General features: G+C 37.1%; 2 protein-coding genes across 4 annotated transcripts; one reads left to right on the plus strand and one right to left on the minus strand.

Annotated features, from left to right (window-relative positions):
• The first annotated feature begins 487 nt into the window (after nucleotides 1–487).
• On the plus strand, nucleotides 488–10,277 carry LOC140049534 (phospholipid scramblase 1-like). Of its 2 annotated transcripts, none has more exons than XM_072094472.1 (10): nucleotides 488–596; nucleotides 2,137–2,173; nucleotides 3,066–3,246; nucleotides 3,571–3,648; nucleotides 4,081–4,157; nucleotides 5,225–5,355; nucleotides 6,014–6,134; nucleotides 6,864–6,966; nucleotides 7,633–7,691; nucleotides 9,102–10,277. In XM_072094472.1, exons 2-10 carry the CDS (start codon nucleotides 2,159–2,161, stop codon nucleotides 9,132–9,134), a joined length of 798 nt encoding a protein of 265 aa, XP_071950573.1. In that variant the 5' UTR covers nucleotides 488–596; nucleotides 2,137–2,158; the 3' UTR covers nucleotides 9,135–10,277. The 2 variants fall into 2 exon arrangements, with proteins under 2 accessions (XP_071950573.1, XP_071950650.1); XM_072094549.1 differs by lacking the exon at nucleotides 488–596 and adding an exon at nucleotides 1,605–1,822.
• A 1,013-nt stretch (nucleotides 10,278–11,290) lies between these two features.
• Nucleotides 11,291–17,982, minus strand: LOC140049391 (uncharacterized). 2 transcript variants are annotated; one of them, XM_072094371.1, is made up of 2 exons: nucleotides 17,794–17,982; nucleotides 11,291–14,597 (listed from the first exon to the last, which is right to left on the minus strand). In XM_072094371.1, the coding sequence occupies exon 2, from the start codon at nucleotides 14,464–14,466 to the stop codon at nucleotides 12,100–12,102; it is 2,367 nt and encodes a 788-aa protein (XP_071950472.1). In that variant the 5' UTR covers nucleotides 14,467–14,597; nucleotides 17,794–17,982; the 3' UTR covers nucleotides 11,291–12,099. The 2 variants fall into 2 exon arrangements, with proteins under 2 accessions (XP_071950472.1, XP_071950401.1); XM_072094300.1 differs by lacking the exon at nucleotides 17,794–17,982 and adding an exon at nucleotides 16,007–16,223.
• Nucleotides 17,983–18,123: the final 141 nt, after the last annotated feature.

An 18,123-nucleotide genomic window follows, 5' to 3' on the forward strand; every position in this document is an offset into this window, starting at 1 on the left:
CAATGTATATTTGTATTTTTTGTACGTTCATCGTTAAATGTCCATGATCAGGTCTACGTATGCTGTGATGATTATATCAGGGAAGAGTTAAATTACTCTTAATTCTACCCTGATTATATTAAGTCTCATTTAGTAAGAATGTTAAAGTTCCATCAATACAAAGGCCTAGACAAGTTTTTGTTAGACCTACTTAAAGCCTTCATAAGTAGTTTCAAACAGAACAATCTTTAAGAAAAAAAAGTTGAGAAAAAGACGATATAATCAGAAAATCTTTTTTGTGAAATTCAATTGGTGATTCACACCAGGGAGATATAAAATAAGCCCTCCCTGTTCACACTCTATAATAGTTAATACTGAATACAAAATAGTTTGCCTCACCTTTAATCCAGCTTTTATTATTATTTTTACACTTCAATGCACATGTTTTGACCTGACCTGTATGCTCGAGTAATTATTATCCAATCACATTACATTTTGGTGTGTGGGCGCGGTGACGTGTGTGTACTGCTGTACTTTTTGTATGCTACCTGAATTACGCGCATCCTATGCACATCGTCGAAGTTGAACTGTTTCGATCATTATCTTTCATCTCAGAGGTAAGTAAGGCCCTTAAAATTCATCCAATTTATGTCATGGTTTATCGGCCGAGGGAACATGGGTCGTTTCTATAGTTAGAGTAGAAAATGGCGATTCATTATATAGGCCTAGCCTAGGTAAGGTAGGCAACCCCTACTCTATATCTACTACGGTGGTAATGCAGTAACTTATATAACAAACGACGTCGTCAACGTTTTTTAGTTGTTTTTTTTTAATCCGTGTGTCAAATGAGCGGCCACACAATATTATATTAATTAGCATAACAGTAATATGACGGAAATCATAAATTGCTTGTTGTGAGGTGATTGTACTTCTTACAAGTTGACCTTGACGAATTGTAAGGCCTGGGCCAGTCCTGTAAAAAGATGTCGATTAGCCGTATGATGTCGTATTCCACTACACCGTACGTACCACTGCTGTCTGTTGTCCGCGCAAAAAGGAGGTGTTTTAACACCTCCTTTTTGCATACACAATAATACGTGTTAAAACACGTATGTATGCAGTGTACGTGGCTAATGTTTATAGGGCTAGTTGTAGTATTTCGATGTACAGTAAATAATCGCTTTTATTACTCATTATTTTCAATCGTGAGGATATCTTATTTTATGTGGAAGAAATAAATGTTGATTTGATTTGATTTCATTATGTATTGTGTCAGCAGTGGAGAACCACGTTTTGTTGTATGTCACTGAGACTTACTCGATGTAGCCTAATTAATTAAATTGATTAATTAAATTGACAATGATAGGCTACAATAAACTACTAACTCTAGGCCTGTCTATCTACAAAACGTGTTTACACCATTAGGAAAGGTACCGTCTTCCATCCATAAAAAATGATATATGCCACAATTAGCTCATATTGTAAAATCGATCATCTCTATAAATAACCATGCAACCGGATCAAAATAGATGCATGTGATTATATGTGTGTTTTCTTTCTTTCTTTTCCATTGTTATTTCTCACACAATAAGTGAGCGAACGCTTAAATTGCAGTGCTTCTGATCGCGATCATTAATACGGTACTATTTGACACCCGAGATATCTAAAAAAGCTATAGGGTTAATTCTCAGCAGTAGTCGAGTCTGTTGATTGATTGAATTTAATATAATATTCAATTACTGTACAACAGGACCAGCAGCCCTCCAAGTGCTCGAATATTCTACTAGGGTTATTATTATCAAGAAATTAAGATTTTTGCTAATTTGCAGTTTCATTGGAACGGGTGCGCACCATATTGTAAATCTTTAATATAGGCCTATAAAGCTTTGTCAACACTATCAAACTTTATGTGACAAAAAGTGTGATTAGATGTGCCCATATATTAGGGCATGTCACACTTTTTTTTGTCAAACTAGTTTGATAGTGTAGACAGAGCTTTATACTCATTTAAATTTCGTTGACAATTTTATGCACAGGATCTGTAAAAAAAGTCATAAATTCGAGTAAAATCCAGAAATCTTGCTAGGCCCAACATAGGCTCAGTCTGTCTAATTAATGATTTTTATTTATTTATTTATTTTCTTTTACTTTCTGCAGATATCCGAATATTTGATCTGATATGGCGAACACTCCTGTGAGTATATTATTAGGTACTTGTTAAGTGTATTGATCGTAAGGATAAGGATCGATTGTTCACATGTGAATTCACAAGTTGTGAATTCTTTTACTGTAAACAAAAGAATGAATCCAAGTGATGGATAAAGAAAAACTGTATAGATTTCATTTCATTTCTCCTGCGCACCAAATGACTTCATTGTGAAAGACTAAATAAAAGCTAAAACTCAGAGTATGAAACCCCTGCTATAACGCGTCAGGGTCCCATGTTTTTTTTAGTTTCCGAAATGTTCATTTCTGCCGTAGGCCTATAGTTTATACGCTAAAGAAAAAGCATTGAATTACGTTTGTTCAATATAGCTGTGTAGCCTATAGCTACATATTTGTCAACAACCCGATATTGCATTGTAGCCTATAGCCTATATTGCATTGTAGCCTATAGCTACATATTTTGTCAACAACCCGATATTGCATTGTTAATAATATTGATCTAACCGAATTACAGCTTCCGCATGTATATTGTTGAATTACGATATTATAAACAATTTATTAATGAATTACCATATGATGTTATGTTATAAATTATTGATATCATTCTATTCGAGTACGTTTTACGTTAAATTACATATGTTGTGTACAAAAGCATATGGTTCAAACACGAAAATACAAGCCTGCATAAATTATTATAATGAACTCAAGTATTTTTAGTCGCGTCCACCGCGATTCTACAGCTCACTATGTCGGTCGGTCGGTCGGTAAACACTAACTTGAGCACTTGACTGCAGCCATGTATGGCCTTGTTATAATGAAAATTGAAATAAAAAAAACCGTAATCCATAGCCTTTATGCATTATGTTGGTGACTTGATGGTTATTTAAACAGTAAGTAAGAAAACCTGGTTTTTTTGACAGGTTGTAGCGCAGCCAGGTACCCCACCAGGGCCACCGGTTCCACCAGCTCCAGGACTGGCCGGCGTTCAGTGGATGTCAAAGCCAGATCCGACTCAGTTTTCCACTGTATGTCCTCCTGGACTCGAGTACCTGGCATCGTTGGACCAAATACTCGTACATCAAGTTATTGAGTTGGCTGAAGGTGAGGATCTAGGCATATAATACATTTTAAGATTCTTTTGTGATATAGGCAATATTTTTTACCGTTCGTTTGCTATCTGCTGAATAGCTGACTATAGCAGGTCGAGGTGCCCTGCAAAGAGTGGCCTATACATTTAACATGCTATATGATGGTTTCACTGCCCTTTAATTCATTAATATTACATAATCACACGAGGGGTCACTAAATCAATTTCATCCTGAGCATGCAGGCCTACATATAGGACAGTATGTGACAATACAACAAAGAAAAGAAGTATCCGTCCGGTCCGTATAACCAACAATAATGATCTTTGTTTTTTTGCAGTGCTAACTGGATTCGAGACAAAAAATCGTTATGCATTGAAGAATTCCCTCGGACAGCAAGTGTTCTTTGCTATGGAAGGTAGGCTACATCTTTCTATTTACCTTGTACGCCACGTATCCAATGCATTAGACTTGCCCCAAGTCTGTAGTTATTTCAAAGAATTGTTGATGTTTGTCTGAACCTGAAATCGGGCCTGATTGTTTCGAGCTCAAGTATACGCAGGGAGTTGTTACAACTCCCTGGTATACGTATGAAAAAACGGCATATGTGCCAACATATCTTTTTACTAATATTAAGTCAAAACTCCGTATGGAACCCAGACTGCCAATGCTTGTGTTTTAATTGACGAATTATCTAAAATTCCCCTATGATTGTAGCAAGTCGATTTTTGACTGGGTTGCCGTAAAAATCTATACGAGCGACAGAGAACGAAGTATTGCGCTACTATCTTACGTAACTCAATAGAGCATTAGTTTCTTAATGTGTTTTTCGTTTATATTTAATATATAGAGTCAAGTTGTTTAATGCGAAATTGCTGTCACCAAGATCGTGGCTTTATTTTGCATCTTACTGACAATTTTGGCCAGGTAAGCATAGACATAGGTCGGATGCCCACCCAAAATTGACAATAAACACCCTGAGCACTTTCTCTACGTTTCAAATTGCATTAATAATGATGTAGGCTTATAGGCCTAATTCAATTTATTTTATTTTGAAAAATTCATCCATATCAACAAACGTATAAACAGAAAAAGAAAAAAGAGAATTCGCAAACTCTAAGCTTAAATATATAATAAGATACAGTACTTTTCCATCTACAATATATTTTTGAGTTATGAAGCATATATTTGCAAACACAAGCAACAAGAATATTACAAATATTGCAACTGTTCAACAGCATTGTTGGCATTGGGTATACTATCACGACCATTTTGATTACACATAGTTTTCTATTACAGTATATAAAACTGCGTAATGTTTGCGTCGCTTATTTTTGCTTTTAATTGCCTTAGGCCTACAGCGAATTTTAAAGGCATCGAATATTTCGAAATCGTAATTGTCTGTTTTGTATATCCTGTGTTAAGCTATATAATTATAATAGTCGCATTCAAATTCCTTTTCAACGACCGTATTGTTGGCACATTGTATTGATTTTTATGCATGATCTATTCAATAACAAACAATTATCTCGATACAGTATGGAAAGCAAAAAGTGACAAATATCTTAAACTATATTTGCTACCGTACTTCAACCAGTCTCACTGACACTCTATGTCGATTAAAAAAAATAACTAGAAGTTAGACGGTTAAATTGTTAATGTGCGGAAATAAGAAAGTTAATATCTTTATTAAATTAAAGCAAATCACTCTACAAATTCTTTACGGTACCACATATGCCGCCGGTGTGTATTTTCCGAGGAAATTTGTCTGTAAGCTTGGTTCCCACTTGCGACGCAACGTAGCCTACGCAACGTAAGCAAATGCCCTTCTAATAATTGTGTCTGCCCCCGCCTGCGTGAAATCAAACCTGCGATTTTTGCAGCACTATTGCGTCGTCGGTTCCCACTTGTGATTACGCAATACAGCACTTCGATACGTCGCTGCGTTGCGTTCTAGTGGGAACCACGCTTTATAATTGTATTATATCTTTCAGGAAGTAATTCGCGTTGTCCGCGAGTTCAAGTGTTGCGCCGGCTGTTGTTGGTGCGCAAATGCGGATTGTTGCGCCTTTGAAGTCACCATTGAAGCCCCTCCAGGCATACCTGTTGGTTACATGCGCCAATCGTAAGTATACTGCGGCAGATGCGTAGTTTAGTGGAGGAATAAGTCATATTTTGTTATTCCAGACAGGGGCGAATTTAAAATATGTTTCCCCTACAGTTTGAGTTGGCCCGAACAAAGCCCACACCCGCATGCAAAAGACAAAATATGTCTGAAACGTGCGGCATATCGCTCAATTCTTCGATGCAATTTCGGGGATTTGGGTCACATGCGTAGGGCCTAGGTCGTCATAAATCGAATGCTAGTTATAGGAGTGTAACCCGTAATCAAAGCCATAAATGTCCATGACCTGAAAGCCCGAAAGTGGAGGCCTAACCAGGATTACCATGTAGGAAAACCAATTCCTACCTGCCAGGTAATCGGATGTACATCTTAAATTTGCGGTAAGAATTAAGTTGACTTCTACTCAATTATATCTGTAATTACTTCGTCACTTTGGATTATGCGCGATTCCCACTAGAGACGCAACAACGACGTAACACAACTTTAAGGGATTTGACCAATCACAAGCGATGTATTGCTCGAACTGTCGGTTGACATTGGTCAACTCGCTTGAGTCTACGTCCTTGCGTTGTGTCCTAGTGGGAACCAAGCTTTACACTTGCAAAAGATCCCCCTGTATTTTCTTTACGTGATGTTTATCTTTCTTGCGTCTTTCTAGAAAAACTTGCTGGAAACCATTCTATCAGTTGCTGGACGCTAACCGCAGCCCGATTTTTGAGGTTCAAGGTCCGTGCTGTCCTTGCCAAGCAATTTGCTGCACCGAAGATGTTCAGTTTGAGGTATTTATCTAAAACAGAACCCTAAAAGGGGGAGACCTCTGGACCCAACAAAGTTTTCCCTTAAACTTGGTTCCCCAATCTTGGACGCAACTCATGGAAGAAACGCAACACAACGACGATGACTTTCGCTTGTCATTGGTTAAAACGCTTACGTTGCGTTTACGTCCTTGCGTTACGTTCTAGTGGGAACCAAGCTTAACGCAACACAGCGACGTAACGCAACTTGAGGGATTTGATCACAAGCGATTGATTATTCGAACTGTCGTTAATTGTCATTGGTCAACTCGCTTACGTTGCGTCTACGTCCTTGCAATGCATCCTACTGGAAACCAAGCATAACTGTCGCTTGTGATCGGTCAATTCAAATTCGTTGTGCATACGTCGTTGCGTTGCATTGGGAGAAGCAAACCTTAAATTGTGCATCCTGGGCTGGCCGTTGTGTTAGGCCTCAGTGGCTGTAACACAGAGGCAATTGGCAACCTGGTTTAGGAACCGCAATTGACACTCCAACACCGGAAACTTTAGGCGTTTTCATTTTTTCAACATATCTTAATGCCTCTGTAAGCTCTGGGGCCCCTGGGAAGCCAGTGAGCGGTCATATCCGCGACTGTAGGCTTACAATATCGCCCCTCACTTTGAGAAGGAAGTGTCCCCGGGGGTATTTTAATAGGGATGTTCCTCTCAATAGCAGTGTCCCAACAAAATAGTAAATGTTTTATTCTGTTACAGATCATAAGTTGTCAGACGAATGAGAAAGTAGGAACTCTAGCGAAGCAATGGGCGGGATGGTTTCAGGAGGTTTGCTCCAAAGCAAACAACTTCAGCGTTCAATGTAAGTATTTATGTTATCGTCTCGCTTGCGTGTAATATTCGTGCAGCTTTTAAACATACGAATGTTTAAATAACGATCACAATGGCGATCTCCTGTGGTTGATTTTCAATTTGGATTAGGGTAAACTCAGAATTGAGTTCTAAAGCTCTGTTTTAACTATCAAACTTGTGTGATATTCCCAATATTAAGTGATATGACATCATCATGGGTATATATGGGCATATCACATGTTGTTGTCACATAACGTTTGATAGTGTAGACAGAGCTTTACACATCACATGTTGTTGTCACATAACGTTTGATAGTGCAGACAGAGCTTTACACATCACATGTTGTTGTCACATAACGTTTGATAGTGTAAACAGAGCTTTACACATCACATGTTGTTGTCACATAACGTTTGATAGTGCAGACAGAGCTTTACACATCACATGTTGTTGTCACATAACGTTTGATAGTGTAAACAGAGCTTTACACATCACATGTTGTTGTCACATAACGTTTGATAGTGCAGACAGAGCTTTAGAACTGTACGTTGTAACATGATTTGTAGCCGTGTATATTTAAGCACTAGTTAGTAGGCATAGTTTAAAAAAAATAAATGCAAGTTGTATTATATATAATCTTGACAATGGCAATTCGTTTTATTATTCTCCCCCTTTCTAGTTCCACGAGACCTTGATGTCAAATTAAAGGCTGCCCTCATTGGAGGAACTTTCTTAATTGTAAGTAGACCTATTGTGTATTATGTCAGAATTTGTAATGTTCCGGACGACGCCCCGTACTATTGCGTGTTATGTCGACAGAATTTGTAATGTTCCGGGCGGCGCCCCGTACTATTGCGTGTTATGTCGACAGAATTTGTAATGTTCCGGACGACGTTCAAAACGAACGAGAATTACGCGTCATAGCCTATGTAAACACAAGTAAATTACCTCAATGAATGTCAATTATATGCGCCAGTATATCGACTAGCAATTATATCCGCCCGCCCAGGGTGGGTTTTAAATTTAGTTTAAAACCTTCAGTACAGTTCCGATTATTTTGATATGTCTCATAACCCCAGACGCTAGAATCTCCCTGTACACCCACCAACCTCCATCCCTCTTCAATCATACCCCACACTCGGGTGATCTTGATAAAATAAATCCTTGCCACAAATTTCAATTCAGCAACTTTAGCTTCGTAATGAGGGGCGATATATGATAGGGCCTATGGGTTAAGTACTGTAAACTGTGTAAATGAATAGGTGTCATTATATTGGCTAATGATTAGAGTATCTAAACTTGATACAGCTGAATTAACGAAAATTTAATCAAATCAAATATGTTTTGCGTTGCCTGTGTAATATCGTATATAGAACAAATACAAATTTAACGCTTAATTGCTAATTCAAAACGAACGAGAATTACGCGTCATAGACTATGTAAACAAAAGTAAATTAACTCAATGAATGGCAATTATATGCACCAGTATATCGACTAGCAATTATAACCTGTTATCGTATAACAACACATTAAGAATATCTACTGTATAGTATTAAATGAAATATAAGATCAGTACGTTTACTTACAATAAAGGTCGCATTTATTTTGATTCAAGCACGACAACTACGTACAGTACCAAACTTGCCATGTGGTTGCTTCTTAATGTATAATAAATACGCACCACCTGGAAGTTGTATGCAAATTAGACAAAAGCTGATCGTTTTTGCATAACGTACGACTTATTCAAAATAGTATGTACGCCGGCCGGGATGCGATATTTTCTATGCGATAGTTCCTATGGAGACCACTTCATGAAACGTCACAAAATAAACATGAATATTCAACAGTTATATCCATAAGGTGTGACGTAAGAATTTAGCTAATTACAATCTGCTAAATGCAAACGCTTTCTGTCGAGCCGTCTGTGTAGTCAAGTGGATCAGACTATGGACGTTTTACATAGTGAGAGATTATTTAGAGGGTTAGGTTTAGTTATATTTAGAAAGTAGTTCGGCTATCTTTCACATAAGGGATCCCCAACATATGTACGGAAAAAAAATCGCGGTTTTCAAACGTTATAACTTCGTCGTTGTGTACCTCATTTGAAAATCATATAAAATGACTAATTTTTGTTTTGTTTTCTTATAGGACTTCATGTTCTTTGAACACCAAGACAACTAAAGATGTACGTCATTTTCGAACGCGATTTTAAAGTCAGCCGGACGATAGGGTATCCTTGTGTGATTGTTATATTTTCTACTTCATAATATCTATCAGTTCATAAAACTTCGAATAAAAATATTAAAATAGTGATTTGAAGGCCATGTTTTTTAAACGTTCGTCATTAGGACGGATGTCAATATGATTATTTAGTGCGAGTTTACATCTGCTAGCCTGAAGACAGGTGGTAACTGTTATGCAGATTTTAGTACTTTTAATTGCATGAATGGTAATTAGTTAAAACATTCAAACATTCAAGCGAAGCGAACAGATGAACATGCATACAGGCAATTCGGCGTTCTGGTAGCTTGGCGTGATCGCATAAGCTACTATAAAGCCGAGTAGGCTGTGCGCATGCGCATATTGTTAGGCTCGACTGCTTCGTCTTCTTGCAATCCAAAAGTCCTTCGTAAACAATGAACAAACTGAATTATATTGAATTGTGGCTCGGTGGTGAAAAAGCAACATGCTGTTATACCAAAGAATTTTGGTTTAAAGATGTATGACCCCCAAAAACATGAAAAATGAAGATTAATTTAATCAGACTTTGAATAGGTTATTTTGTAGTTTTAATCAATTTAATCACTTTCATAGAAAAAAATGAAAATAAAATAAAACAAAATGGTTAAATTCAACCAAAAATCCATTGGCTGGCAGCCAATTGGCAGACTATTTTTTGCTTTAAACTACATTTTTTCAGGTAAATCATTTTTTTATTATGTGACATCAAAATGGCATACCGTATTCAACCAAAAATGTTTTCAGAATTATTTTTTACAGGAGAAAAATACATCTTTAAGCCATATGCCACAGTATCTTGGATATGCCACCACCATATGCCACAGTATCTTGGATATGCCACCAAAACTGGCTTAATGAAACGTAGCCTAGAAAGCAACTACAGTATAAGTAGTCAGTGATAATAGCTGTAGAAATTTATATATACCAAATATTTATCGGCAGGAATTCGTTGTAATATTCCTATTGCATTTCATATGTTGGAGTTGTTAGGTTTCTTGTATATCTTAACCTGAAATGAATTTGTATGTAAATGTTAGAATATAGAAATGTGGTATTATTAAAACACTTTTTTCGATTGTTTAATGTGTTGTGTTCGACAATATTCGTTGATTTACTTGTTAAAGCGTGGTTCCCACTAGAACGCAACGCAGCGGCGTATCGACGCAAAGTGCTGTATTGCGTAATCACAAGTGGGAACCGACGACGCAAAAGTGCTTCCAACATCGTAGGTTTGATTTCACGCAGGCGGTGGAGAACACAGTAATTGGAAGGACATTTTCTTACGTTGCGTAGATCGCGTCGCTAGTGGGAACCTTATACAAAAGAGCAGCAGCAATGTACCGGAGCTCGTATATGTTCCGAGTTGATTACAACGTACTATCGGTCTCAGTGCCATTGGTACTTTCATGTAGGCCTACCTCTTGTATTTAACTCCCCATCAAGTATCACCATTGCGTTGATGAATTTGAAAAGAAATAGGTTTTTTAAACTACTCGCATCAAAAAATGTGCACATTAAATCAATTCATGTTTTTAAATTACAAATCACCAATTATAAGTCTTGCCTCTTGTACAAAAATGAAGTTTTTTGGACAAGTGGTTCTCGAGAAAATGCAATTTCAGTTTACTTAATACTTTAAGACTGCTCGCCGGCTTTTGAAAAATTCTGTCCTATCTTTTAACACTAGCAGGTCTGAAAAGTATACTAAAAAGTGGTTCAGAATTGGGACCATGGTCATTTAATGGAATGGTCCTTGACCACATATCTATCTGTATATTCATTTTGGTAAAGATCTTGTAATTACTTTTTTAGTAATCCTGCTAACAAACAAACAGACAGACAAACACATGCGATCGATTACCAATACCTCCTTGGCGGAGGTAAATAACTCTTCATTGACAGCTTCATGAAATATACACAGACAGTAAGCGTTACGAGAATGCATTATTTTAATAATAATATTATTAATAGAACAGTATTAAGGCATCGTGTACAGTTGTTTAAAATTGAAACAGAAACAAGTTAGTTTCCATTGTATAGCTTTATAAAAAAAGGTGTTTGTTTGTGTACTATAAATGAAGAAATTGCAAACGCTCTAGTCTATAAATTCAGTTTCATTATATCCAATGGAAAAAAAACAACCAAAAAACATCATTTTTTGTTAATGTCAATGCATGTTACATTAAATCGAATCTGGCAAAACTACACATTGAATGAAGATCTGCGTAAAGTCCACAATTCCGTATTTATAACGGTGCTCTGAAATAGTGTATAGAGCGTTTGTGACGTCATTTTTTCAACCAGGATACTAATTCACTACAAATTGATCTTAGCTGTTCTTGCCTGTAACAGATTTGTGCGATATTGCATCTCTATAATGTCGACATGGACTTTAAATATTTAAATCACATACATGTTCGGTACAATTATCTCGGTACTGTACCTATTTCCGAAGTAGGCCTATCATCATAGGAATATTTTGGTTATACAATGTTGCAGTGCACAATGTCTCTAGTACGTAGTAACCGTATCCTTAACATGGGTCTTACATGATCATTGTAACCAACACATGTGATATGAATGAGATGCTGTATGTATTACGAAATATTCCTATGGTACTTCGGAAATATATAACATGTGGAATCGGGTGTTGGGGTGGCGCCTGTGGATTTGGAAGTCAACTTCTATTAACAAAATCAGGCCCATGTATGATCATGGCATTTATGGGCAATAAAAAAATGTTCAATAATGATCTTGCCAATCCAATGACTGAATCCAGAATCACCGAGATGTCCAATGGTCAGCAGTTGTAAATGACCAATTTAATATAATTTCAGTTTGGAATACGGGTCCATAACATAGGTATTTCAGAAAAAAAAGTTTAGTTTTACAATCAGTGTTCGTTCTATTTTTGAAACACACTTATCCAATCGTAACGATATTTTCGAATACAATTACCCAAATGATCCAAAACATAGACACATCCCTCGTGCGTTAAGGCGATGCCACTGACAAAGTTCGCATGCGCGTCAAGCGGAAGGTGAGCTGAAATCAGCTTGTCATTAGTTTGCTTTTTACCTTCTACATGGAACTGAACAATGCGTTGACTATCGGCCATTCCTGATCCATCTCTGCTGTGACCACGTGCCATGACCGTACCGTCGAGCGGGACAGTGATTGATACCCAGCGTACATGTCTGTCCACGGGTATTGAGTGTAGACTTCTTCCCGCTTTATCAAGGTGCTGAATTCTGTTATTTCCGACATCAAGAACGAAAAGCGTATCTCGAACGTCAACTCTAATGTCTGTTGGGTGTTTGAATTTCCCGGGTATCGATCCTTCACCGCCGATTGTACTCATCAGAACGTCCGAACCGGGGTATGGTGTGCCGCAATCGTCATCATTGCCTTTAAACGTGTATACTACATGATTTGAATAATCACTCACGTATATGCGTCCTTTACTGCAAGTAGCAAGACCACGAGGGTCACATGATCCCCTACGTTTTACCTTAAATCGTTTTAACAGCTGTCCGTTCATGTGTAGAACCTGCAAGAGGCCGGTTTCGTAAAACAGCAAGACAAGGCGGTTCAAGCAGTGATCATAAGCGATTCGAGTCGGGCCGCTATCAATGCCAGGGATTTCAATATCACCGAGATATTTACCATGCAGGTTAAACCTCTGTAATCTTTTATTCTCCTCCGTGTCTGTAACAAGGAGTTCTCCTGACTCTGTAACCGCCAGATCAGAGAACGATGAAGACCCTGGCGGACTGTCTTCCCCGCCTATCTGAAGATGGTCTGCAATTGATATGTCAAATGGTTTTTCAATTTTTTGGCCATGTACTGATAAAATAATTCTATGTCTACCTTTCTTCTTTGTGTAAAATGTCACATTGAACGAATTGTTGTTGCCGTCTACCTTGAGATCGGCATATTCGCCGTCTGGTGTTAGGATTTTGGCGCTGATGTCTCTCAAAGTGAGAAAACTAGAACCAGTGCACGAAGCCTTGATATTTACTTTGCAGCGACCTCCTACCCAAGCCTGACTTCTCGAGACCATGTCAATTTTGGTCGTAGAAATTGTATAAGGACTTTCCGGTAGTTCTTCTTCAAATACATACAAATGCATAATATACTCGCCATCACACGAAGGCTTGAATGTGACCTGATAACAACCATTATCCATATCTGCTACGATGGCTTCAGTCGGTGTTTTGTCAGGTGTGATCAGAGTGGCCCTGATAATGTCACCACCAGTGAGATTCTTTTCTCCCATATAGTCTGTTGCTTGTATTGAAATTATGCATTTCTCTTCAACAAACGCTGGACCGATATGCACTGTACACCTACTCGGTGCGGTCTTCGTATCAAATTGAACTGTAGAATTCATGCTAGCAGATTTTATATTTTGCATCAAGTTTTTTCGTATGAAATACTGTCGGTATGGCATTGCGTCAGGAGCTTCAAGTGGCGTTCCAGAGTTCTGTTCAATCTCTGACATTGACTCTGTTAGATAATGGCATAACTTGGCACGAACAAACTGTGTTTGTGATTTAAACGCTTCATCCGCGTCTATCTCATGACATTCTATAGTATCGATTTGAAGTTTTAATACCTTCTGAGCATGCGTAAGCTCTGCTAAAGGTAAGGCGGAAGCAGATTTTACTTCTGAAACTAACTGATCTTCGTAGTCTTTCAACCATTTGCGACAGTCGCGAAACTTGTCCTTTATGGCTCTCATGTCTGCTTCGGTAGCACTCTTAACGGTTTCCAGCGCTGTCGTAACCGACTGTTGTACGTTTATTAACCGTTCCTTCTCCACTTGCATCCTATTTAATCGCATATTTGTCTCTGATCGTATCTGCTCTTCGAACGTTTGTAAGTTTTCGACGCTATGTGAACCATTCGAGTGTAAACTGTCTGCGCAGATTTTGCAGAGTCCTTCTCGACATGTTTTACAATATTCAGTAATTGGCATATCACCATGCAATCCACAAACCTTCCCTGGGTCGTTGTCTGTCCCGTTCCAAACAGGTTGCATCATAACGTATTGCGATTGCGGCCGCTTGGCGGCACAATCAGGACAGTCAACTGTCCGCGTGCCGTCATCAGTAAGTTTGTCTATACACTGTTCGCAAAATGTATGTCCACATTTTGGTATTACGGTGGCAATGTTTGCATTGTCGTCAAACATCTTGTAGCATATCTTGCAGACACATGACGGCATCATGCCGCCGCCTGGGAAACACTGTATTGGTGGGGACTCCATAGTCAAATTCAAAGCGTCAATCGAGCACAATATGGAATATCAACAGCAGTTCTTAGTTCTCGTGCCTTCAAACCAGGTTTACAATATCATACATCATCTTTCATGTTGAACGTTGCTAGAAAATCCTCTTCCTACAAAGAAAATGGAAAATGTTTAGAGATAATAATTCTACATCTAAATAGGAAATGATCAGACTGTTACTATTAAAAAACATTTTTACTCTCTCTGGATAAAATATCTAAAACTGGGGAAAGTGAAACAAATTTCCATTTACATACAAATTTTTAATAAATAATAGGGTCTACTTTTGCAATCTGAAGGTTTTTTCCTCAAACATACAAAAGAAAGATTGAAACCAATCTTGCGTAACAAATGTAATAAAGGACGATTGTCTGGCCACGAGGAAACTCGCCAATTATGGAATAAAATACCCCATATGAGCTATTAGTCAGTTGTGAAATATAATGTTTTTCAAACCTTGAAACCACTACAACCCAAACTACAACGATAACCACGTAGGCCTACAAAAAAGTATGAATTTCACGAGTTTTTAATTCTCAGTTCTCAAAATCAGTTGTTTCTGATACTGTACGCCTAACCTATCTGGGTATAACACATGTTTTACAATGCATTAAAAACCATGTTCGTCCCATCCCTCTACTAAAACATGCCTTGCAATGTAGGCCTATCCAATAATCGAAATCGAAAAACAAATGTGGAACACGATATCGAGTTAGTTCAAATTGTTTGTTGTGTAAAACAACAATTCTAGGAGATTCAAAACTCGGCGTTGACAGAACGAGTATGCCTCTATAAGCCTACCAACAAATAACTAAAACTGCTTAAATATGATGTTTGTATAATAAATAAATAATTTACCGATTTCACGCTACACTTTTTAATATATGCGCATGCCCTCAAACCGGACATCCTAGGCTTGGCTTTATTACGCACGTACTAATTACAAACGGAAGCAGAGTTCTCCTGGGAATGTGTATTAAAAAAGGTTAAAGTTGCATATGCCCCATTTTCTTAATACAAGATAATAAAGTTTATTGGAGCTGTAGCTTGTTGATTAACGTGCTTGCCTTCCAATCATAGGGTACGGGTTCAATCCTCACCCAGTGCCAGGGTTGTAACTCACGGCTTTTTCACCTCAAATGAGTCTTAGTTTATAAGCACGATACATTATCAAATAGTTTATCCATCTTATAATTGGATAGTTGCTCGCTGTTGATGATGCGGACGAAAAAACAATACATTATCTATCTATTTATTATCATTAGGCCTACCTTCCTATAGGGTTCTATTCTTTCTATTCATCATAATATAGCAACAATTCTAATGTAACTAATGACTTAGACTACAGTCATATCATATTCTTACATGGGATGCAGGATACAGATTGTTAGACATTTTATGATATTTGACATTACAGTACCGGAGGCGTACCGACTACCGGCGGAGGATCCAAATAAATTCTCACACAAGCTACTTAATATCATGACACATCACCAAGCATTATAATCAAACCTCTTACCTAATATGACCAAGACTGAGGAGAGGGGACCGGACTCTAATTAGAAATCAGTTCTCCTACTGGAAAAACAAACCATCACATTTCCTAGCCCATGATCTCAATCCTATAACCGGTGGACATCCAAGTAAAGTATCTGATTACATGTTCAAACACGTTCAAATTAGGTCTATATTCTTACATATAAAATCTGAAGACATCTTATACTCTACGTCCTATGCGATTGGCACCTATATTTAGATTGAGGTAGGCCTACAGCAGTTATAATTTACAAGTACTCGAATCACGGAAGTAATGCCCAATTATAGGTATAATATAATTTCCTTTGTATCATAAGCGACGTGACTGAAATGGTTAACCCTATATATTGTCAACAATGAGAAATCAAGATCCTCCAAACAACCGGATTTCATTCACATACAATAACAGCGATTGTTGGGAAATCCCCCACTATTTATTATAGGTATTTTAAAGTTGCCAAAAGGCGGAATACACAACACGTATATGGGATATGTTTCATGTGTTCGTCACAACCACAATGAAGGAAAAAAGAAAGTACAATTCACCATTAATAAGTTTAAAAAATCGAGTCATGATTCCATATAAAGACTAAACTTGTTAGCATACAATATTCTCATTGAAACTGATATACTTCAGGTGGTTAGTTATTAATCGGATCAAGGATGGTAAAATGACTAAACTATTGTTATTTTTCTATAGGCCTATGTGGGTTCATTCCAATTACATCAAATATTTATAGGTTATTTTCTTCTATCAAAATTGAAGTTAACACACACTATTTTTTATGAAATTATACAAAATACAAATCACAAAATGGTAAACATGGCAATCAAATTATTATAAATTATATGCAAATTAGCCTATACCAGAAAGTAAAATCAATTAAAAGTCCCAATTGAAACTTCTGTTAGTAAAGCAATATTAACATACACATAATATACAAAAATGTTTTAAAAAGTACTATTAAACGATCGTTTAATAGTGCGTACATATTGCACGCCATGTGACCCACAATCGTCCAATCGAATGACAGGAATTTATTCATGAGGTGTTATATAAAAACATTAACATGGCAAAGGGAAATTAATTATTATAAAATACAACAAACTGCTTGAAAAGATGGAACCGTAATGTTTGATAATTAATGGAAACCCGACAGTGCTTTAGTTTAAACTCACATGCACAGTTTTATATTACGTGATGATTCTCATACACTGTTTGCGTAAAGCTTATAAGAATTTCGGACTATAGCGCAAAGAGGAAAGGTTTATAATCCCCTAAATGGAACTAAAACCGCATACTGTACTACTGTTTTATTTTCATCTATTATATGAACAAGACTTTATACGGTACTATGTAAATCCCATAAATTCTACACACGCATTTACAAAATAGCTACTAAAATCCATCATTGCAACCCCCCACGAGAAACTTACAATCACCAATCGCTACAACAATAATTAATGCTACTAGTTTTGCATTATATTATTCTTGCCTATACTGTACTTTCATACTTTACAATTATTACACAGTGGCTATATAAATCGAACGATTGATTGATTGATTGATTGATTTATATTGTACTATCTAACCCCCAGAAATTCTACCATGCATTTACAAAGACATGGAGTAAAGAAGTAGTTAATAAAATATATCGTTGCAACCCCCACGAGAAACCTACACTTACACAATTGCTACATAATAATGAATGCTATTTGTTTTGCATTATTGTATTATTCTTTTCTATACTGTATCTACTGTATACTTACAATTATCAGACAGTGGCCATGTTCTTGGTGGTTTATAATTGTATGATCCTGTTTACGTTTTCACATTGCATCAATTGCCGTGTAAATTCACCAAGATTCCATGAGGCTTTCTGTATCTCCCTGTGATTCATTCAAATTATACAGAGGAAATGAATTAGTGAAAAAGCGTTGAGATATGTGAGTATTTATCTAGATCTTTTAATAGCTCCACTCGTCTCACTAAATTCTAAGTAAAATGACGTTACTTCAAGTTAAGTTGATCATTACCGTATAGTAATAATGCTTAATGTTTTTTAATGTTTATATTTCAAAAGGTCATTATAAAAATTT

The sequence above is a fragment of the Antedon mediterranea genome, chromosome 1 (genome assembly GCF_964355755.1).
Source record: "Antedon mediterranea chromosome 1, ecAntMedi1.1, whole genome shotgun sequence".
NCBI classification, from domain to species: Eukaryota; Metazoa; Echinodermata; class Crinoidea; order Comatulida; family Antedonidae; genus Antedon; species Antedon mediterranea.